Raw genomic sequence first — 25,177 nt, forward strand, 5'->3', positions numbered from 1 at the left:
TACATCACACTAACCATCACCTCAATACGAAATTACATGAAATTGGTATCTACTTACCGAATTGTAGTAAAAATATGGTCCAGGATGTCCATAACCTGGATGTCCATACGCTTGACTGAAAAATAAATACATCGTTTAATGATACAACATAACTGTTATAGAATTGGTAGGAAGTTGTTATTCAGAAGAAGTCATGCAAATTACAAGACCAATCTGAGTGCAACCTACTGATGCTTACAGATTTTAATCCTATACACTAGTACTTTAAACACAACTAAACAATGTTGCCTCTTCCCCAAATTTGGTTTGAATTGTGGGATTAAAGGGACCAGACTGCTACAGTCATCGGTCCCTTTTTCCAAAAAACTAAAACCACCCAAAGAGAATAAAAAAACAAACAACAGGAAAGACGGCAGACGACACAGGACAAGAAATACTCAGACAGAGAACAGACAAAACAAATTAAAATCACACCGAGTGTGACGGTGGTTGGCCGACCCCAGAGATAAAAAAGGAAAAGCCAACCACCGACAACACATTAAAAACTCAGTTTAAAACCGGAGACCAAAAGCCAGAATCAACATTAAAAACAAACACTCAGATTAAATGATAAAAACTCCCTGCTCGAATAAAACGTAAAACTAAACTAGACATAGCATTGTCGTCAGTTAAAAGAGCAGGGAGCGTATCAGGCAGCACAAATGTCTGACTGACCACATCTAAAAGGGGGCAGGCCAACAAAATGTGGGACACTTTCAGTCGCCTCGCAGCGACATAGAGGAGGGTCCTCCCGGCGCAGTAAATAACCGTGCGTCACCTGGGTGTGGCCAATACGGAGCCGACAAAGGACAATGGAGTCGCTGCGGTTGGCTCGCATGGAGGAACGCCACACAGTCGTCGTGTCCTTTATAGCACGGAGTTTCTTGGGCGTGGTTAGATCGCGCCATTCAGCGTCCCAGAGCGCAAAAACTTTTCGGCGGAGGACTGCTCGTAAATCAGTCTCCGGCAAGCCAATGTCCAGAGATGGTTCACTGGTGGCCTCTTTCACCAGGCGGTCAACATGTTAATTGCCCAGGATACCGACATGACCGGGGGTGCACACCAAGACCACAGAGTGGCCGCAACGGGCAAGAGTATGCAGGGACTCATGGATAGCCATCACCAGACGAGAACGAGGGAAACACTGGTCGAGAGCTCGAAAACCGCTCAGGGAATCGCTACAGATCACGAAGGACTCACCTGAGCAGGAGCGGATACACTCTAGGGTACGAAAGATGGCGACCAGCTCAGCAGTGTAAACGCTGGAGCCAGCCAGCAATGAACATTGTTCGGAATGGACCCTAGAGTTAGCGCATAACCGACATGACCAGCAACCATCAAGCCATCAGTGTAAACAATGCCAGAGCCCTGATACGTGGCCAGGATGGAATAAAAGTGGTGGCGGAAGGCCTCTGGAGGGACTGAGTCCTTCGGGCCCTGTGCCAAGTTGAGGCGTAGGCAAGGGCAAGGAACACACCATGGGGGTGTAAGCAAAGTGGCCCGAAAAGGAGGTGGAACAGTGAAAACCCTAAGCCCGGAGAGAAGCTCTTTGACGCGGACCGCGATCGTACAACCTGACCGGGGCCGACGTTCTGGCAGATGGACGACCAATTGTGGGAACAGGAGACGATAGTTTGGATGCCCGGGCAAGCTAAAAACATGGGCAGCGTAAGCGGCCAGTAAATTTTGGCGCCTTAACCTCAATGGAGGGACACCTGCCTCCACTAGTATGCTGTCCACAGGGCTGGTACGGAAATCACCAGTGGCAAAGCGTATCCCGCTGTGGAGGATTGGGTCCAGCACCCGCAACGCAGATGGGGATGCTGAGCCATAAGCCAGGCTTCCGTAATCCAGATAGGACTGGATTAATGCCTGGTAGAGCCGTAACAGGGTAGATCGGTCGGCGCCCCAGCAGGTGTGGCTCAAGCATCTCAGAACGTTTAGATGCCGCCAACACGTCTGTTTAAGCTGCCGAATATTAGGCAGCCAAGTCAACCGGGCATCAAAAACTACACCCAAAAACCTGTGGGTCTCCACCACAGCAAGAAGGTCGTCGTCTAGATAAAGCCGCGGCTCAGGATGAACTATTCGACGCCGGCAGAAATGCATAACGCGGGTCTTGGCACCCGAAAACGGAAAACCATGCACTACAGCCCAAGACTGCACTTTGCGGATAGCGCCCTGTAGCTGACGTTCAGCACCTGCAAAGCCAGTAGAGCTGTAGTAAAGGCAGAAGTCGCCAGCATACAGGGACGCTGAGACAGACGTCCCTACCGCTGCAGCGAGTCCGTTTATTGCGATTAAAAACATGCAGACACTGAGGACAGATCCCTGTGGTACCCCGTTCTCCTGGACTTAGGAGGAACTATGAGAGGCCGCAACTTGCACGCGGGAGGTACGATACGGCAGAAAATTTTGGATAAAAACGGCAGGACCCCGAAGACACCATCCATGACGCGTAGAAAGTATGTGATGACGCCATGTCGTATCGTACGCCTTCCGCATGTCGAAAAAGACAGCAACCAGGTGCTGACGGCGGGCAAAGTCAGTACAGATGGCCGACTCCAGACTCACCAGATTGTCCGTGGCGGAGCGGCCTTTGCGGAACCCACCCTGGGACGGAGCCAGAAGGCCCCGACACTCCAGTACCCAATTCAAGCACCAGCTCACCATCCGTTCGAGAAGCTTGCAAAGAACGTTGGTGAGGCTAATGGGGTGGTAGCTGCCCACCTCCAAAGAGCTCTTGCCCGGTTTCAAAACGGGGATGACAATGCTTTCCCGCCATTGCGACGGAAACTCACCCTCGACCCAGAGACGGTTGTAAAGGTCGAGGAGGCGTCGCTTGCAGTCCACTGAAAGGTGTTTCAGCATCTGACAGTGGATGCGATCTGGCCCAGGAGCGGTAGCAGGGCAAGTGGCAGGGGCACTGTGAAATTCACACTGACTGAATGGAGCATTGTACGATTCTGGATGGCGGGTGCGAAACGAAAGGCTCCAACGCTCCATCCGCTCTTTAATGGAGCGGAAGGCCAGGGGGTAATTCGCAGAAGCGGAACTCAGAGTAAAATGCTCTGCCAAGCGGTTTGCAATGACGTTGGAGTCAGTACAAACTGCTACATTCAGTGAGACCAGGGGTACGATAGCCATAGAGGCGTTGGATTTTTGCCCAGACCTGCGATGGAGAGACATGGAGGCCAATGGTGGACACATACCGCTCCCAGCATGCCTGCTTGCTTTGGCGTATAAGGTGGCGGGCCCCTGCACACAGCCGTTTGAAGGTTATGAGGTTTTCAAAGCAGGGATGTCGCTTGTGACGCTGTAGCACCTACCGGCGATCTTTAATCGCCTCAGCGATCTCAGGTGACCACCAAGGCACAGTCCTCCTCCAAGGGGATCCAGAAGAACGGGGAATGACAGATTCTGCGGCAGTAACGATGACAGTGGTGATCGATTGAACCACCGCATCAATGTCATCATTAGAGAGAGGCTAAATAGCGGCAGCGGAGGAAAACAAGTCCCAATAAGCTTTATTCATAGCCCATCTGCTAGGGCGCCCAGAAGAGTGACACTGTGGCAGGGACAGAAAGATCAGAAAGTGATCACTACCACACAGGTCGTCATGTACTCTCCATTGGACAGACGGTAAGAGGCTAGGGCTGCATATCGAAAGGTCAATGGCACAGTACATGCCATGCGCCACACTGAAGTGTGTGAAGGAACCATCATTTAAAAGCGAAAGATCGAGCTGTGCCGAGAAATGCTCAACGGTGGCGCCTCGACCTGTCGCCACTGACCCACCCCACAGAGGGTTATGGGCGTTGAAGTCGCCCAGTAACAAGAAAGGTGGCGGCAACTGGGCTATCAGAGCAGCCAGGACATGCTGCGCGTCAGCACCATCCAGTGGAAGGTAAAGACTGCAGATGGTAACAGCCTGTGGCGTCCACACCCGAACAGCAACAGCCTCTAAAGCTGTTTGTAGAGGTACAGACTCGCTGTGAAGAGAGCTCAGGACATATATGCAGACGCCACCAGACACCCTTTCATAAGCTGCCTGGTTCTTATAATAACCCCGATAGGTACGGAGGGCAGGGGTTTGCATTGCCGGAAACCAAGTTTCCTGCAGAGCAATACAGAGGAAAGGGTGAAGGCTGATAAGTTGGCGGAGCTCAGCTAGATGGTGGAAGAAACCGCTGCAGCTCCACTGGAGGATGGTAGTGTCCATGTCTGTGAAATGCCTAACGGGACTGGGAAAGCAGATTACACTGCTGGGTCACCTGCTGTCTCTGATTGAGCATCTGTGCTAGTGGTATCTACAGTGTCCGAGGGACCGGCGAGATTGAGGTCCTCAACCGATGCCAGAATCTCCACCTCGTCCTCAGACGCAAAGCTTGTAGGAAGCGATGGGACAGATGCCACTGCAATGTTGGTAGTCTTGGGGACTTTCTTCGTCTTCTGATTCTCTCGCTGTGCCTTCGGTTGTTCAGACTTGGAGGGCTTCACTGGGTCAGTCTCAGGGACGGACGACGACTGTGAGGCCCTACGACCAGGTACTGGCGGTTGTTTCAGCCACTTGGGGGTGACTGCTTTTTCGCTGGTCGGAACTTGCGAAGGGAGGTCTCAAGGGACCCCTTCCTGGGGAGAGTAGCTGAAGAAGTCTTACTCTTCTCCGGCTGGCAAGGGGGAACAGATGTTCCCGATGGTTGGGGTGGTGTTGCTCCTGAAGTAGATGGAGCTCCCGGGATTGGAATGACTCCTAACCCTCTCCCTTAAAACCCACATCCTTTCGTCTTTCCCTCTCCTTCCTGAAGAAGCAACCATCGGTTGCGAAAGCTAGTAATTGTGTGTATGTGTTTGTGTGTTTTGTATATTATTGTCACCTATACAAAGCTTTCAACATTGTTATTTGATCTCCACCATTTGCTGGAATAAACTGCGCAGCTTGAAATTTGAGGTTAGGTATTAACACCAAGATAAGCCTACCTTCATCTGCACTAGAAGTAAATAGTACAACATTATAAATGAAATCAAGTGCTTTGTACCAATACATTCCTTTTTCTTTTTCACAGTACAGACTTTCTTCTTTCTAAATTTCTCAAAATGATGATGAGGTCTAATAAAATCTGTAACATGAACAGAGACCTTCAGCACACTAATATAGGCCTAACAAACATCCTGCAACATAAACAGAGATCTTCAGTACACTAATACATGCCTCACCAATGCCCTGCTAGCAGAGATTTTGTTGAAACTAAGTCAAATGCTTTTTCAAAATCTACCCATCACACAAAGGTGATTATTCATATTTGTTGTATTCTATAATTTTTGTCATGACTTGCAAATTCTCTTACTGTTACATCCACTTCGAAAGCGAGCTTGTTCCTATTTGTGATCAAAATCTGATGTTTTTCACTGTGATTGGTTATAAATTTAGTAACTGCCTCTTAGATTGTGGAGAAAAAGGTAGATATATTTATGTGGTGCTTGTCTTTTTCCTTGGAACTATTAAAGCAACTTTTACCTATTACGGATGTGGAAAATGGCAGCTGGTGAATGAAGGTTTTCAGAAATAACTGCACCCTGTTGCCTTTTGTGGTTGTTCAATTATCAATAAGGTATAGGTTGTCAGCGAGAGCAATAAAAAACTTAAACCGTTAACAGGACAGATTTTCATAAAATTTCTCCTCAAGCATTGAGATATGCACTCTGCAGGGAGAGATCTGATAACACTGTGCACAATATTTGTGATGTGATTAAGGCTTTCTATGTCCATGATGTTAGCAATGGCCAATTTGGAATCTAATATAGGGCTACATATCTCTTATTGTTATACCACTTGTAACAGATGATACCATAACTGTCTTTTATACCTGAACCCACACCTGGCAGGAGGGATAAACTGAATTGTGCTGTTGGGTTTTCTGGAACAGTGTGTAGTAGGCAGTATTCTTTTGGCTTTTTTGATATTTAGCTTCTGTTTATGAATGCAGCCGTAAGTACACTGTAGCTTGGTTGAAGTTCGATGTCTCATCATTAATGTTGGCGTATAGAGTAATTGTGGACCTCATCTAACATCTGTTTATTCAGTGTGGGTACCATCATGGGGTTGGATGGATACTAATTAATACAATAAATAAGCCTTTACTATTGTTATATAATGTTCTTGTAGATTCAATCGTTTGTAAGCTTTGTGCTAATTAAATTTCTTATAGACAAATGGCCACAGGGCTAACGCGTGTAACAGATGTAAACTAATTTATTTTATACAGGGTGGAGCGAAATTCACGCACTCTGGCTTTGCAGCACGACTCTTCACATGCCAGTGATAAAAAAAGTCTCAAAATTTTGTTCGGAGAGTACATCCAGCACAAAAAGGATGTTCAAGAATGGCAATCTGGCAACACTGTAACCACATGTACGATAACTACCTCTGTCAGTACATTTTTCTTGTGCTGTACAGTTGGCGCAGTGGATAGAGTTTTGGGTTAGCACGCAGAAGATCGATGGTTTGAACCTGGGTTGAGGCACGTTTTTATTTGGTAAATGTAGTCCATGTGGTATTTTAATCATCAACAGTGATTGCAGCGGGTCCTCAAGAAAACATTTGCACTTACTTACTTACTAGAGTCATAGGCATGGAAGATTTATCAGCTTTAAAAGAAGCCCTTTCCATGTCATGGGCGTAAATTTATTCACACCACTTCATCTACTAGATACGAAACCAGTTTTCTTTGTACTCTCCTCCAATGATCCCATAGACTAGTACCAACTATTATTCTTGCTTTGTTCAGGTCCATTACATTTTGTTGGGTGTTACTTTCCCAGCAGGACTAACAATGTGCTTTGCTGCTGATGTCCAAACTTGGTTACTATTTGTATGTGTTATCACGATGGTCCCACTAATTATGCATTTCAACACTGAGTCTGGTAACCACACGCTGTTTAGGTTGTATCTCAATGCCTTATCTTATTATTATTCTATCTATGTGATTATGGAAACATCACGTTTATTACCATTACAGAAACAGTGTAATTTCAAACTGAAAATTTCACGGTTTCACATTAGTGGTGTCGGGTTGACTCATGCAGAACAATATCTGTCAGAGGGGCAATGCGCATTATGAGGGACGGCATGCAGGACTGATGCTGTGTTTATACTGTATGTGATGAGCACCAGACAGAGACTAGCTGCAAATGGAGTAACGCGCCTGTGACAGACTCAAATACAAATGCGTACATGTATCAAATTTTCTCATTGTAAACCTCTAAACCAGTGTGGTAGACATATACACAAACGATGAATATGTGGATATGCTTCTGGTCCTTGGTACATTTGATAACGGGGCTGGTGTTGCAACCCGTGAATATGCTGTTAGATATCCTCATCAAAGGGAGTCAGCTTCTCTCCTTCCACAATCACGTGACAGATGTCGTCCATAGACTTGCCATACTCCAGTTACTGAGGAAGCTATTCTTGAGGTCATACACCAAGAACCTCAGTGAACGACACGTAGCATAGCAAGGCAGCTGCATGTCTTGCAACATACCATCATTAAAGTGCTGCACGAGCATTATCATTATGCTTTCACGCAACACCTGCATCCTGCAGATCGCCATCTATGGTTGCAATTCTGCGAATGGTCCCAACAACAACAGGAAGCCAATATGCACAATGCTCACCATTGGTGAGAGATTAACCTGCACATCACTCACAACCATGGATATCAAATTCACTTTGGTATCAACGTCTGGGCTGAAATATTGGATGACAGGTTTTTGGGCCCCTACATGTTGCCTGACTGCACAAAGGTATCATGCATTCCTCTCATACTATCTGCCTGATGCGCTGGAAGATGTTCCACTACATGTTCGGCAGAGGATATGGTTCCAACATGATGGTGCACCTCCACACTCTGGAATTAATGTGCAACAGTATTTAGACAGAAAATTTCCAGGGAAATCGCTTGGACATGGAGATCCAGTTGTAGGCCACTATGTTCACCTGACCTAAATTCCCTGGATTTCTTCCTATGGGGACACCTGAAGGAGCACATGTACTCCACCCTGCCAATGAATGTGGAAGAATTGGTAGCATGTGTTCATGCTGCTCTTGTTACTGTGGACACAGCTTTGCCGTGAAGGATCCAGAGCTCGCCGTTGAGGAGAGCAATGTTTGGATGTACAGGAAGGTTGCTTTGAGCATCTGTTATTCTGAGGACAACATATTCTGGTGTGAAGGTCATGCGGTCATTAATATGGACATTATTATTGTCACTGGTTGCTAATGTGCGAAATCTGAGAGATCATACTACATGTAGTATAAATGACAAGTAGATGATGTGTTATTGTAAAAAAAGATTTGTCCCTCTACCGCAGGATCAAACCCCCGACTTCCTGTTTAGTAACCCAAAACCCTATCCACTTGCGCCAACAGTACAGCACAACTAATATGTGCTGACAGAGGTAGTTGCCAAACATGTGGTTACGGTGCTGCCTGACTGCCACTCTTTAATGTCCTTTTTCTGCCAGATGTACTCGCCGGACGAAATTTTATGAGAGACAATTTTTTTATCGCTGGCGTGTGAGCAGTTGCGCTGTGAAGCCTGAGCGTGTGAATTTTGCTTCAGCCTACATGCAAAAATAAAACTAACTCCTCAGTAGTGGTTAGCCAATCTGTATTTGTTGTTATAATTTTCTTTGAATTAGAAAGTACGTAACAACTACTAAACAGCAGGTCCACCAGCAAGTTCAAATTTTAAATATGACATGCCCAACAAAATAATACTATGAAATGAAATGCCCTGACAACAGTGAAGAAATACAACAAAATCTCAAACCAACAGTGAATATGATTATGGTTTCAATTTTGGCGACAACATATTGACAATTTTCTCCCTTCTCACTGGTTACATAAAAGTATCATCCTAGTGGCTACATGATGACACATTACCAACCTACGAATACTAAACAAACAATACCATGACTGCCACTGGCCTTATCTAGACTTTAGTCAAACACTCATTATGTATGTGACTTTTTCAAATAAAGACATGGTTGGAGACAGTGGCTGTTATAGGAAATAAATTGTTGATGGTGTGCAGCAACCAGCTGTGGCTCGTTGTTGTACATCAAAAATTTAACTCATTATGTACTTGTCTCAGACTATTACTGAATGTGTACCGCTTCTACTAAATCCTCTGACTGAAAACTGCGACTACATCCCAATAATTGTAATTTCGGCAGTCCCACACAACTTTTTGGCTATTCACAGTCACTACTGGACAGCACGGTATGGTGTTTTTTGTGGACAGAATAACTATATACAATGAAACTAGAGTCCCAGTCTCCAATTTTAACCAGATTTTAATTCAGATCAAATATTTTCACCATAGACCAATAACTTCTAAACATAACATTCACAGTTAGCAATTCTTAGAGCTGTGCTTCCCCGCCATACACGCTGTTCCATAATTTTATGGACCAATTCTTAGAGATATATGCAACACACTTACCCAGCATATGGATTGTACATTCCATACTGTGGAGGATACTGCCAAGGATTAATAGACATTTGTGCTGTCTGTGTCTTTTCTGCCATAATTTATGTTCTTACCTACAAAAGAGCCAACACAACACATTAAAGTATTGAAATACATTGTTAAATATGATTAATAACTGCAGTATGTATTCAGAACAAAGATGTTCAAAATAATATTTTAAAAATATTTATATTATAATTTTGCTTCAGTAACTCAAACAAAAACCATCTCAATTTTGGAATGATACTGCAGAATTTCACGTGCAATAAAATTTCTTTGATTATCAAGGATCAAATTACGAGTTTTCACATTCCCATCTTCAGTTTACCAGCGCAGAAGAGGATCCGCACTGATTGTTCTAATGAATAATCCTGGCACTCGGCTCTAATTCATGTATGCCTAACACTTCTACGGGAGGACAGTGAGCTGAACCTTGTTGCTTCAGAAAGTTTTATGTAGGCCTATTTACCAGTGTCTGTAGGATGTCTAAAATTTTGTAACAACCGCTAGAGATACCTGCGTTCATTAACAGTCAAGGACTGGTGCCCAAAGGGGTTACAATGACAATTCAAATACAAAATGTTTTAGGCCCAACATGGATAGCACTAACTAGTATCCATCAACAGCGGGCAATCTGTCACAAATTAAAAGCAGTGATATTACCGCATGAATAACAATCACCAATCTGCTACAACATTATACATAAATTTTTAGTTGTAGTGACTTCATAACTTCACTTCATCCAACTTCATTACCTGTACTTTCATTATTCTCCTCGGTAACTTACTCAGAAAGACATGAATCAAATAACACGTAAAATGACCTACTACAGAAATGCTTAACTTTATTTTCCAGAATTTTTAATCTATTAATAACACAAGGTGATTCACTGTACTGAGAACTCAAAGCGCACAGGATTAAACTACTAACGGCGGAAGCTGACTGGTAAGCAAAACTTCTGTGTAAATGTACACAAATATAACAACTGCAGGACCCATGGCACAGGTCACAAGGTCTAGGTAGTTCAAAAGCAAAAAGGAGGAAAAATTAATGACTTCATGAAAAATCCGTCAACAGCCGCCATTTTGCGTATCTACGACTATCTTACGATTCGCATTTATACAACGTAGAACTTACAGAAGCAGACTAGCTTCTACAACAGTCCAAGCAAATAGAATAACAAGTGAATTTTACACAACATAAATAGTTCAAGATAACATAAATTTCATAAGGGTAACAACGTCACGTAGTCCACCCACATCAGAGGGTATACGCATCACAGGACTTCGTTCCATAGAGCTTCGTTTCCACGATCCAACTTCCAAAGATGTGTTTCCGTGCACTCTAACGATTGTAGCTATTCAACTTCGGTTGACAGAAAACGTTGAACGAAATTCGTCTATACTGGTAGACAGAACACAAATTAAGACGGCACTAGACTTGCGGCTATGGCCATTAAAGGACAGTTATCACTGACCATCATGTTACGTCCCTTGAAAACATTGCACAATGCATTTCAAGTGGCGGCATCCACACTGGCCTGCATGTCACGGCACCGTCAAGGTTTGTCAGGAATAAAATTTTGACGGCTGATAATCATCGTCCGTTGTTGATCATTTGACCCCAAGCTCATTGCCTTCAGATGTGCCTTCAGTTGTGCGCACATCGTCCATCCTTCGTTTCGTCGTGCTTTTCGTGGTTCACGGTGTTGATGGTGCAAATGGAGCATTTTACTGCCTGTCGAATCTCTGGAATAGTTCTGAGGCGAATGCCACGAAGTGGATCCTTCATCTTTGGAATCAAATCAAAGTCCCATCGAGCAGCCACAGCTTCTGCTGTATGCGCCCATGCATTGTCGTGCAAAATGATGGGTGGGTTGTGTAGAAAGTTTCACCGCTTCTTTCGCGAAGGTGGTCGCAGGTGATGCTCCAAAAACGATCAGTTATACTGTGTATTGAGATTCTGCTGTGGAGGAACGTAATGCATTAGGATAACACCATCACAGTCGTACACGAGAATCACCATAAGTCTAGACCCCTCCATTCGTACCATCAACAGAACAGGCTCTGCTAACGTAATACTACGCCTTCCACATCGCTGGCAACGGGTTCTACACAACGCTGGTGACTGCTATGAAGGACAGCAACAGGAGCAAGCATTGTGACTCTTGTATCTGTTGTGAATAAATAGTTGCCACTATTTAAGTTCCAATCTTCGTATTTTCTAAGATTTTCCTAACAATTATTATTACTTGTAAAATATATAGACATGGTAGTGGATAGATATGGCTCTTACAGTCCTCTTTTGGCACATAACACAACTTTTGCTAGCAGGTGCCCAGCAATCAGGTGCGTCTAATGTTTGAAGTTCAATGATTAACGAAACCGTGAAAATACTGTTGTCTGACAATGAGTCTCTTATTAATTCTGACGGCGGTTACCAATTGAATACGGCATGGAATTCAATTGTCGAAAAACTTCGTGTCCTCCGTGGCCAGCATAGGTATGTGATGGAACCGCAGGAAGACAATCGAACTGAAATCGATGCGGCGAGTTTTCACCACGGAGGGCGCGCGACGCAGCAGAACCGAACGCGATCAAGTAGCGCACGCGCAACGGCAAGTGAATCCATCACACATGTGCCGGAGGGGCCTTAAACACCAGAGCTCACGAAATTTTCGTCAGTTTCACCTGAAGATGACCAGAAGACTCTGCGCCGAAATATTGTAGCAGGAAGTTGCAAACATCCAGCAGTTTGCCCGAAATTTTGTGGAACATTATGTAGGCAAGGAAAGTTATAAATCTCATATGTGAAGACCAAATTAAATCAATCTAAAGCTAATGTTTAATTATCTCATTACCTAAGTGTAAATGCTTGAAACAAATACCGAATTAAAACTCGAAATTTTTAATAGGTTATGTTTATGAAATTTACATATAGGCAGTTGGTAAGGTCAGTGATACATAATGACTGACAGTCGTCCAAGCAATTGGCCAGTGTCGCTGTGACACAGCTGGGATGGCAATACATGAGTCAAATCGGAGGAGAGTTATAGTGCCCTGACACATTGAACTTTATGTTGGGTGTTGATGGTAGATCGTTGTGGTCAAGAGCTAGCTGGTTCACCAGCCCTACGTGTGGGTGAGCAATGACTCATATCTGATGGCCTGTCAGACACCTGGAGGCTCCACAGAAACATTATTAACAAAATAAATCTTTATTGCTAAAAAAGGTACAGTTACCTAGTTTCTGATACTGCCTGCAGCTGTGGAGCAAGGGTGGCAGGCACTAAGCCAGGAACACATGGACACCAGCATGCATCATGCCCTCTCAGCCCATAGTGGCTGTGGAGATAGTAGTGTCCGTTTCTGGTGACGTTATGCAACCTGTGGTCATGCTGTACAGACATTGTCGACTGCTCTGGCCGCAGCTGCTTGGAGCTACAGAAAGTGAGTGACCACTGCATGCCTGGTTTTATCATAAGCCACATGTAGGAGAGGCACCAATAGCTCTGCACAAAGTGCATGCAGTCACTCTATAGCCCTCATAGAGCAGCAGATAACATCAAAGTCTGTCCACAAGAAAGGAAGGCAGCTGGCAACAGTTCAACATCACCATGATGCTAGTTCACGATCTAATCCCTGGACCCAATGCTTAGGCCACCAAGACTTCTGCTGGACGATGGTGACCACAACTCCCTGTAAATCTTGACTCAGAACGCAGCACTGCATCTCACAGTGACTATGTCCCCCAAGCCAGGCTTGGTCCACAAAGACTGCAGATCGCTAGATGAGCAGGAGACAGACTGTCATAGACCCAATCTCCAGACTGGATGGCTATGAACTGAGCAGATCCCTCCATTGGAACATGAGTAATACTTTTACAGAACGCTTCATGTATTCTTCTACTGTGAGGTGGCAATAATATCACTTGGCCTGCTTTGTTTGTCCAGTCACCTCCTCTGATCACCCTGCTTGCAACTAAACGGTCTCAGCTTTGCCTTTCAGGAGTAGTGGCAAGCATATTTTGTGGAGTCACTGAACTGAATAGATGCTCTTGCATTCGATTTATGTCTTCTTACTCCACTCTGCATAGTCGTCACAATAACAGCATCCATCTCTCCTTATCATGTCATTCTACTGCATTCACACTCTGGACACCCAGTGGTGTGTAGCAATTAACTCTTCCTTGCACTCATATTACATGCAACATAAGTTGTCCTTCTTTATAGACATTCCAACTGGCTGTTACATATTGATACGCTTTGCTCACCTGTTGTGTTGCGAAGCGACTGACCATGAGCTGTGTAGCCTCTTGATAACTTCCTCCAGCCACTGCAAATGCGCTTCTATGTCATTCAAAAATACAATAATGTCATCAAGATAAACCATATACTGTTTTTGTTCCGCCTCTCTGAGCACAAAAAATGTTCCACAACAGCTGATCTTTTAATCTCCCATCTTCTGCAGTTGCCCTTGTGCTCTTGTAATCGGTTTTTGAGCGCTCCTGTAGTACCCAAGGACACCTTCCCACTACTATACTGAATCCTATAAATTCTTGCTTTTCCTGGTGATTGGCGAGTGTCGTTGGCTGGTTTTAAGTGACCTTGTAGCTTCTGGGTGGGTTTGTATGTTGCTGGGAAAAGCAGAAATGTATAGTATTCGGTATAGTTGTGGATACTACAAAAGAACTGTCAAAAATGCCTAAAAGAGCACAATGACAATTGCAGAAGGGGGAAGACTGACATATCAGACGTTGCGGAACATGCTTTGTAGCCAAGAGACCACTACATTCATTTTGACAGGACTCAAGCACCGTCAGCTACAAGTGGATACCATGAAAGGTTGTAAATAGAGGCCTTGTAAAGCACCGCCGGAATTTCAGTAGGAAACTGAATGACATCTGGATTCTGGTGCTGAAGAAGATGTGTACCAGTCGTCCACCATGAGGTGATAGTAACAGTGGACGACGGAAGTCGACAATGGCCAATAGTGACATGGCAATCGACAGTGGCCAATTGCGCTAATGCATTCAAAACATGTGATATCACGCCACTGTGCAGAAGCATGCAGAAGCAGAATTTTGCTGTAATCAGTAGCGAGCCTGGGTGTGAATCGGAAATTCAAAGAAGCTATCATCCCCATTGAAAATGTCCTCTGCAGATGGGAACGAAAGTTGGGTTTTGAGGTGAAATCCAACTGACCAGGGCATAATAGCCCAGAACATTTCATTAATTGTGATATAGGGAGATGTCAAGAAATGTGTGTTGCCTGGAAAATGTCCAGAAGAAAAGAGTGCAGCTTTTGTGTTCCCTCACATTTCTGTTTTGATACAGAGCGGTCAATATTATTTTGTAGTTTTTGAAGATTAAGCAACTATGCAGCTCGGCCAAGGTGCAGCAGATTTTTAGAAGGACGGAAGATGCTTTACTATGAGAGCGGATTTCAACAGACCAATCACGACCTGCCAAAAGCAGACTGTAGGGTAATGTCTCTCCATATTACTGTAAGCAATAAATTGCGTAGTACTGACTGGGATAGAACTGGCAGACTATTACACGATACTATTAGGAAGCATATTTTGACAGTGTCTAATAGATGGAAGAAGAAATTTGATAATTTTCAACTTAGTCAGACGATCCAGCATTTAGACGCTTCCCACACGGTTATTGATTTACCTGGACGTTTGTTACCTGGCGATGAGGGATCTGTACTTGCCAACAGCGGAAATTTTGACATTGACCCACGACTTGTGCCAACGGAAGAAATAATAGCCAGTGTATAAACAGGTATTCATAGTGTGGACATAGTTGTAACTGAAGAAATCCGTGTATGAGAAGCTGTAAGAACATTGTCTTGTGCAAAGCCTCCAAAGAGTAATTTTACTGTGGGTGAGAGGAATGCCATAAAACGTCTGAATGAGGACGATAGCGTTATTGTCCTTCACATTGTCAAGGGAAATGCAATGGTTGTTCTGAATTGTCTGACTAGGATAGTTAGATTAACGACTTATTACATCCACAAACATATAGGAGCAAAAAGGCTACTGACAAAGTTCTTTGAACTGTTACATGTCTGGTAAAGAAATCCTGTATTGAATAGAGCATTCAGAAAAGTCTGTTCAATTCAGTTGCACTACCGCCAAGACTTTATGGACTGCTGAAGGTGCACAAAGAATATGTTCCTCTAAGGCCCATAGAGAGTGCTACTGATTTGCCCACCTATTCGATTGTCCAGTTCTTGAGAACATTATTATGACCATATGTGGGTTGATAGGATTCGTATATCAAGAATCCATCAAATTTTATCAATAAATTAAATTCCATAGAGGTGCAGCTGGAGAACATATTAGGTAGTTTCGATGTAATATCGCTATTCGCCATAGTTGAAGTGTCTTTGCAACAGCTGAATAGGACTTTTCCCTCTTGACATTGCAGAACTATTTAAATATTGCTTCACAACCACATATTTCAAATGGCATGATGAGTTCTATGAACAGATGAATGGTGTCTCTTTAGGCAGGCCTTTAACACCACTTCCAGCGAACTTCTTTATGGAAAAATTCGGTAAGCAGGTATTGGAAGCTGGGAACAAGAAACTGAAAATCTGGTTCCGGTATGTGGATGGTACATCTTTCTTGTGGCGGCGTGGCAGGGAGGAACTGGGTCATTTTCACAAGCATCTCAACAGAATCTGTCCGAAGATTCAGTTTACCATGGAAGAGCAAGCAGGCGCAAGATTGAATTTTCTTGATGTGCTAGTTTTCATGAAAGAAGGTGGTAGCTTGGGCTACATGGTTTAGCGAAAACCTACGCACACAGGCTGTTACCTACACCGGAATTACAATGACCACCCACAACAAAAGCGAGGCATCATAAAACGTTGGCGGGTAGAGCAATGAAAATCTGTGGATCAGAGCTGTTTGATGCAGAATTAAACATCTCACCAATGCATTACTTCTCAAGAATGATTATTCGTTCGCTGAAGTGAACAGGGCGTTAAGACCACAGCATAGAAAACATAGCAATGCTCAAGCACCAGAGAAATCGAAAGTTTTCTTGCCTATCATTAAGGATGTTACTAACTGCATAGGAAAAATGTTGAAAAACTGAACATCACTGTATTATACAAACCCACCTGGAAGATACAAGATCTCCTAAAATCGGCCAAAGATGCTCGCCAACTGCTGGAAAAAGCAGGAATTTATAGGATTCTGTGTAGTTGTGGGGAGGTGTACGTGGGTTCTACAAAAAGAATGGTCAAAAAACGACTAGAATAGCACATGGCCAATTGCAGAAGAGGAGAGATTGACAGATCATCTGTTGCAGAACATGCTTTGTAGTGAGGAGACCACCACATTCATTTTGATAGGACTTAAATACCGTCAGCCACAGGCGGATATCACGAAAGGTTATACATGGAGGCCATAGAGATTGTAAAACACTCAAGGTATGTCAATAGGATGGAGGAGCATGAATGACGTTTTGTTTTCTGGTGCTGAAGAATACGTGTACCAGTCTTCCACCATGGTGTGATAGCAACAGTGGACGATGGTAGTCGACAATAGCCAGTTACACTTGTGCATCCGAAACATGTGACATCAAGCCACCGTGTGGAAGCACACATAAGCAGAATTTAACTCTATTCAGTAGCGAACCAGGATGTGAAACGGACATTCAAAAGCTATGATCCCTCTTGAAAATGTTCTCCACAGGTGGGGATAAAACGTTCGGTTTTAAGGTGAAATCCACTCGACCACAGCATAATAGCCTGGAACATTTTATTAATTTTCCCAATGTACAGTCACTACGCTCAATGAAATCATTCACCAACAGCTGGTCAATAAAGTCTTCCATTGCTGGTTAACTGTGCTTCAAGATTCTGTACAATTTTCTGTACACTGGAGTATTACTACCAGTTGGTATCCTATCCTGCATCACTGCTGTTCCAGGTAATGGTCCGCCAGACCTGCAGATCGTAACAGCAAAGCTTCAACAGCAGATTCATATTTTCACATTAAATATTTTACTCTCATCCAAGGCAGATATGTCAACGGTTTGATTGTGATAAAAGCCCCATCTGACCATCTGACATATCTAAATAACCCTCATTTAGGACATCTAGCCTGGCAGTAAGCAATCACCTCGGCAGACTCACCTTATCCATACAAAAATTATCTATACTCACAGGAACCCAGTTATTTCCAGCTTCTTCTCTCATACATACTACACTTCTTGACACAAAGCAGTGTGATGTACACAACTCATGACTGCATTGTAATGGCTCTGCAGTGTGCAACATTTCACTCAAGAGGCCAAAACCTAGATGTACCCAGATTACCTTTCTATGCCTTGTAACGCCGGAAATGCGTATCCTCCTACTTCCATCTATTGTACTATAAATTTTTTCTTTATTTTGTTACCTGAAGATACGACATTTCTGTGCCTTTATATATTGTAATTGTTTTACAATTTGTATATATGTATATTTATGCATTTATGTCGATGTATAATTAGTTTGTTTTGTAAATATTATTTGTATTTTTTCGCTGGGGCTTGCCTATGGACAACTATGCTATTGAACGATTACAACGATAGGTCGTGTGGTGAACCAAAGTGTTTAGGGTCTTTGGTAGTGTTAACTCTGCCGCATGAAGCGTGGGCGGAGAGGGTCTGGCTGGAGTAGGGCGGTGCAGCAGGTGTGTTGAGAGATGCTCCCACGAGTTGCCGCACTTTCGGGACTTGGCACCAAGTAATTGCGCTCGACTTGCTACAATAGTTTCTGACACGGTATCGTGGATGGGAAGCATTAGCTGGTGCACATCAAGAGCCTGTTTCGCGTGGTGACAGTGTCGAGAAGAAGGTGTGCCAACATACAGCTTCTGCAACAGCAACGGCCGACAATGAGTGACTGTCGCCACCTCCTCGACCGACGACTTCAAACCTTCAATCAACCAACAAGGAAGACTGGAAGCATGTAAAGTTTTAGAATTGTATGGCAGAACTCAGCTTTTAAAATTGTCCTATTTGCCTCACGTAATTACAGCAACTTAGCATGAATATTTGTTGCTCCTTGTCCCAATTGCATTTCCAAGCAGGGTCCCTTCCTTTTCCGGAATGAACCCGAGTGTCGTTGAAATTCAGATGTCAGCATTAAAGTAATATCATCCGATTTCACTGCTTTAATTTCAAAGTTCAGTTAAGGTATTCATAGGTGGCTACAATATTTAGATTACACAAGCACAAATTAAGAGTGCGAGTTTTGTTACTGTATTTTAGCTTACGTGTGACTGCAGCACAGCTTGGTACATACTAAATTTTACTATTGTTAATTGTTCAGAATCATTTAATTCAAGTTCAAATTTAACTCTCTTATTTCTAAATTGCGTAGATTCAAGTAGTTTTTGAAATGATTGTTGAGGTAGCTCAAGAATAACCTTATTTTATTGAATTTCGTAGTGCTTGAGAAACAAAGTTCACTATTAATTTCAGTCACTAAATTAAGTTTCAATATTTCAGTTTTATTAATTCTTTTGCTAAATTAAATCAGAGTGTAGCGAAATTTATTACTTCTGGCAAACGTTCAGTTTCCACACAACACGTGTCAACTTCAGTTGCCACACTTTTAGTGCTAATTATATGTGTATTAATCTTCCATTTTCAGTTATTATAGAAGTTGTCCATAGGACTGGCGGCCGTAATTTTCGCCTAATCCCAAATATCTAACTAACGCCAATTAATTGTTAACATAACGACTGCACATTTACTTTCGTTATTAATTTTACCCTTTTCTCAAAATTGATTTCCACCAATTTCATTTGAATTTTTCCTTTCATTTAGATGTAACCCTTTCCTCCCTCTTTACCGACAAATTAACTTCGGTGACGATTGCTTTTCCCAAATTTCTATTAGGTGCACACAGTTTAATTTTTCACTGTGATTAAGGTCGATAAGTGAGGGGGAGTACTTTTTTAAGCAAATTAATCTACAGTGTGTGCATCCACAGTTTCTTTAATAGTGTCTTCAGGACTGGTGAATCTGGTGGCGATGAACGCTAACAGTGGTCTTTCCCAGCTGAAACTAAGGTTCCACTGAGTTCGAAAATATAATACGAAAGGTCCATTTCTGAATGTTGTTTTTTCAGAAAATCAAGTCACAATTCTTGCAGTATCCCTCCCTGACATGTGGCGGATTCTTGAAAGTTCCTTGTTCCAATATTCTAATTGAGCGATGCCAATCCTATTAACATCACATCATAGCCTCATGTTCCACATAACCTATATTGTGGAGTCCTCTGTCTCCTCCTACCTAGATGGCCCAGACTGGCTACCAACACATGAGCTTAACGTTCTGTTCTGTTAACTATGTCCTCCAAGTAATGGCTTTTGCAGTATTCTGAATTCCTGGGAGCGCTCTATGGCAGTTAAGGAAATCCCACTGGCGTCTAACAAAAGCTTGTTTTGACGCTGTCCAGTCTGCTTTTTACTGTGACGATCATGTGCCCAGTGACCATTACCCCACATTCAAAACGTTAGTGTTGTCAACATTGCTCTACTATGTGACTTGGGTGTCCACATTCTTAACATTGTGCCTCAGAAGAAAAAGTATCTCATTTGTCCTCTCCATGTCTAGCAATGTCGACTTCTTTCAGTTGTGTGGTCACCATAATAGCAGAAGCTATGTCCACTGGTATTCCTCGTAAAAACGTATCTTAAGTAATGATCTCAGTTTCTTGCAAAATGACTTTATCTGTCTCCATATTATGTGTTGATTCAAACATACTTGTATTGACTTTCCAAATTCTATCCGAAAATGCTTCTACCCATCTGTTACGTTTTTGTGACAGACTGTTAAGTTGCTCGCTGAAAGAACCTGTACTGTTTTCTTTGAGATCCCTCTGACGAAGCCCTTTCTCAAACCGCTCAAACGTTTGTACCTTACTCTGTCCTTCATGGTACATTATGTACAATTTGGCTTCACCAAATAAATGTTGCTTGGGTACATTCAAGTGTGTTTCATCTGACCAATTGCCTGACTTTTTGGCAGCCTTCAGATCACTAATAAACACTAACACATATTCTGTTGATTTACCAGCAAGAGGAACCACTAGGCTAGATGTCACAGAATCTATCAAAGTAATGGGTACAGAAAATCACGGTATAGACTCTACTGGATCAGTTTGTCTATGCCCATCAATTGTTTACTGATGGTTCACTTGTCAGCACAAGGCATAGTTACGTTTCTGTAATTCAGTTACTTGCTTTTTCAGGTCTTCATTCACCTGCTGTGTAGTCGCTGCTTGTGTTCCCAGTCTTTCTGTAATCTCTATCCAACAATACAATAGCAAAAATTACACACTAACATACACAACTAAGTAAATCATTGCCCCACATCATGGCCTAACGAGATTCAGAGCATTGATGTGCTTCGAGGCCAACTGAACTGCATGTGCTAGATATAACTGACACTAAGTGCATATATGACAATTTGTGTCCAGCCAGGTTACAGTAGTAGTAGAGCAACAGGGACGTCGCCACCAAAGTAGGTCACCCCAGACAAGGATGCCGCCCCAAATACAATATGGCGGCCGGGACGCAAGTACATGACATAGCAGTAGTGGAGCAACAAGGATGTCACCACAAAGTAGGTGACCCCAGGGGTAGTGTCTCCCCAATCTACTGTTATCCAAGATGGCGGCTGTGACGCAAGTACGAAGATAAGTCAGTTGGGCTACCTCCACTAACCTAAGTCACCTCGTGCTAAGAACTCGCGAGAAAATTGAATTTTTGGTGGGAAGATAGGTCAATTGAGCTAACTAAGAAAATGGTGGGAAAGAAAGGGCAGTTGGACTACCTCCACTGACCTAAGTCACGTGCCGAAAGTTTGAATTTTGCTGGGGGGATACGTCAATTGGGATACCTAAGAAAAACAGCATGAAAGAAAGGGCAGTTGGGCTACCTCCACTAACCTAACCCACCTCCTCCTAAGAACTGGACATATATATTTATTTAAACAATTATATGCAGTACCACCATCAATTTTGTTAGGAAAATTTTGCTGAGCAGAGTTGGTATGGTGTCGCTGCCACTAGAGGCTCCTCATTTAATTTGAATATAATTTCTATAAATTTGTTTAAATTTCTTTAAACATCTTTAAATTTCTTTAAATTCGTTTAAATTTATTATCTACCTACAGCATTAGTATTGTGTTACCACTACAAGAGGCTGAGATATCGATAGCTATATTACATTCACTGGACATAAGTCTTTATTTAAACAGTTACAAATAGTACCACCATCAAGTGTGCTCACCATCTTCCTCGAATTTCGAAATTTTTGCTCTAAGAGCTTACATTCAATTCCAATATAATTTATTATCAACATCATTAGTTTCATGTTACTGTCACAAAAGGTTGCGCTTCGCAATATGTCACATTGTCACGCGCTGGTACTACAAACAACACTCGACTAGCCTACTCTCACACCCGTTGACATCAGCCGGACACAAACATTTTTACTTTCTATCGCCCTCCTGCATCTGGCACCCACTGAAGTGTGCCGGACACACAAACATTCTCACTTTCTCTAAGAAAACTCAGGTCCAGCTAGGCCAGCCTTACCTGAGGCCGAAGTCCCACAAAGCTTTACATAGCTAAGAAAAGGGGTTCGTTACCCTTTCAACTACCTAGTTTCAACTACTTTTCAAGGTCAACCAACCATGTTTCCTACATAAATGTCACCTAGTTTATTACGCTGATACGAAACACTCTGATCAATACCTACCAGCTACTATTCCTAGACTCTGGAATAATAGTTTAAAATTGTTGGCTTGATTGATTTATGTAAAAATGCGCCGAACTCCATCCATCACAAGCTCCATTGCGCATAAAAAAATCACCCTTTTCTAGTTCTTCTTCTTTGTAATGGTTTGCTATTAAATCACAACACTTTTAAATCTGTTACTGTACATTGATAAGGAGTGCTAACCTCCTCGACATGGACACATCTCGAGAAATCTTGTACATTTGGATGGGCTCCATCCATTCACGAGTTGTGAGATATAGCTGAATACTTCTAGTCGGCTGCAGATTAAATAGGTAGCAGGGCCGCAGGGCGAGTTGGTCGATGACAGTGTGAGGGAGGTCTTTCAGTCACTAATTTTAGCATAAGACTGTGCTTATGCTCTGTCACTCCCATCAGCATAGACATAGATCGTAAATTAAGCAATATGCTGTAGGTGTTAGAAAGATGTAGGGCACTATCTAATATACTTTGATGATATACATGTTGGAGAATTAACAATGAATGGACGTACTGCACAGTTATCTATCCAGATTCGCAAAGTGGAGAAGGGGTGGTTTAGCTATGATACTGAAATTGGTAAACATGCTCTCACATCACTGGTCGTTGTCGAAATTAATTTAGAATTGGTAAAACTGTTCATATAATCAGTTGTAATGCTTACTATTTCAGTAGATCGGCGGTGTCTTTTCCATCCACTTGCTCGTTGTTGGTTACCACATAATGATTGACTGACAACGCGTGTTCGAATTGGGGAAACAGTTTTGTTGAGGGGCGAGACCTTCTAGAGGGATGCTAGCCCCGAAACAGTGATTGTGTACCCGATTGCAATATGAGGAATCAGTCAAAATGGCACGCACAGCAATCAGATTTGGACTGTAGTTTGGAAACCCACACGAATGCGGTAAAACTATTCCAATTTCGTTATCTTGGTGAATTTTATTTAAAAATCATCGAGTGTGTGTTATATTAACAGCAGTAAAAAATTTATTTACACTGTGCGATGTCTAGTGATGCTCCAGTTGACCTATCTCACCTCCAAAATTCAAACTTCCCACAAAGGGAGGCTTGGCAGGGAGGCGCTGCACTCTCCTATGGTCTTGGGTAGCATCACTGCAGGAGGTCTAGTATTCTATGAGAGGCTGTGTTAATGTCAGTTTAGAACTTGACACAGACCTCGAAGTCATGATGGGGAAAAACAAATAAAATGTTTTACAGTGTACAAAGTGTGTTAGAGGAGAAAAATTAATGTTTCAAACAATGAGACTGGGTCACAAGGTGCGGCTCTTGCGACTTACGGTATAGTCATTGGGATACGATGATTGTCCTATGGTACAGGTGGTGAAATTTTAAGCTGAGGTGTTCAGTTGACCAGAACATGTATATTTAATAGGGAGGTTGCATGTGCTCGATGACTGCACACATGCAGTATTAAGTTTTCGATGTATGGTAGGAGAAAGATGCAGTGAAAATCTTTTCGAATTGTCTATTGGTTGAAGTTAGTGGAGCTTTTATAATTGGGGATATTTCTCTGTTGGATGGTAGAGAATAACGAAGATCTGTAGTAGTTGCATGTAGTTTGGGAGAACTCACCGCAGTACAGAAGAAAAAATCATTGTCCTTCTAGCAGTTCTGGTTTCTGTCGAATGGTTAAAACACTGTCAGTAGCAGTAACGCAGCTTAACCTGTTTCTACATGGGTTGCAGAAGGTGGTAGATATATTTTCCCCCAACTCCTACTCAGTTGCGATTTAAACTGGAACGATCAGATTCGTAAAGCTGGAGAAATGGCTACAGTTGCATGGGGGCTAACTAAAAGGAGGTTGGGATTTTACTGTAGCAGATCGGATCGAGAAGGGTGAGTCGTTTCGAGATATGAGAATGTTGGAAATATGATTCATTAGTAGCTGTAATAAAGGACTTCTCCATAGCTTCCTATGCAGGTATGTGCTTGAATGCGAGGACTTGATTGAAAATCGAATACTGCACTTCTACCGAATAGCGTAGCACTAGAGATCTGAAAAGCTGGTGTACATTTCTTACAACATCATCCACTGTTTGCGATCCTTCTCACTCAAGCATCGCCTATAGCCCAGTCGATATATCACGGAACCTCTGACAAGGCATAGAGAGAGAGAATGCTTTACAAATACTGAATAAATATCTAGCCGCCGTGGTCTGAGGGGGTAGAAAATACCAGTTTCATAACACGCTCCTTAGCAAAATAATTTTCTATTTGGGAACCTCTGGCTTATAAAGTATATGCTTGTGTTCTGAGATGTTTGTAAAGGATATGACTATGATCAGTGGCAAGGAAGGCTTGGAGTTGAAACTTCCTGGCAGATTAAAACTGTGTGCAGGATGGAGACTCGAACTTGGGACCTTTGCCTTTCGCGGGCAAGTGCTCTACCAACTGAGCTACCCAAGCACGACTCACGCCCCGGCCTCACAACTTTACTTCTGCCAGTACCTCGTCTCCTACCTTCCAAACTTTTCAGAAGCTCTCCTGCGAATCTAGCAGAACTAGCACTCCTGAAAGAAAGGATATTGCGGAGACATGGCTTAGCCACAGCCTGGGGGATGTTTCCAGAATGAGATTTTCACTCTTCAGCGGTGTATGCTCTGATATGAAACTTCCTGGCAGATTAAAACTGTGTGCCGGACCGAGACTCGAACTTTGGCCCTTTGCCCTTTCACTTTAAGGCATCTTCAGTGGGATTTAGAATGATACGGTTTTGTTTTGATATGTGATATCTGTAGATTATATCTGTTTTTTATGTAAACACGTGACTGCTTAACTTCTTC

At 43.0% G+C, this 25,177-nt stretch overlaps 1 protein-coding gene across 4 annotated transcripts in view; it reads right to left on the bottom strand.

The window, feature by feature from the left end:
* Window positions 1–11,055, bottom strand: part of LOC126355092 (leukocyte receptor cluster member 8) — a 69,764-nt gene extending 58,709 nt beyond the window's left edge. The window contains exons 1-3 of one of the 4 annotated variants that reach the window (XM_050005285.1): window positions 10,835–11,055; window positions 9,549–9,649; window positions 58–115 (exon numbers count right to left, since the gene is read on the bottom strand). In XM_050005285.1, the coding sequence (XP_049861242.1) occupies window positions 58–115; window positions 9,549–9,634 (144 nt within the window). In that variant the 5' untranslated portion in view covers window positions 9,635–9,649; window positions 10,835–11,055. The other 3 variants (XM_050005286.1, XM_050005288.1, XM_050005287.1) reach the window with 3 other exon arrangements.
* Window positions 11,056–25,177: the final 14,122 nt, after the last annotated feature.

The sequence above is a fragment of the Schistocerca gregaria genome, chromosome 3 (genome assembly GCF_023897955.1).
Source record: "Schistocerca gregaria isolate iqSchGreg1 chromosome 3, iqSchGreg1.2, whole genome shotgun sequence".
NCBI classification, from domain to species: domain Eukaryota; kingdom Metazoa; phylum Arthropoda; class Insecta; order Orthoptera; family Acrididae; genus Schistocerca; species Schistocerca gregaria.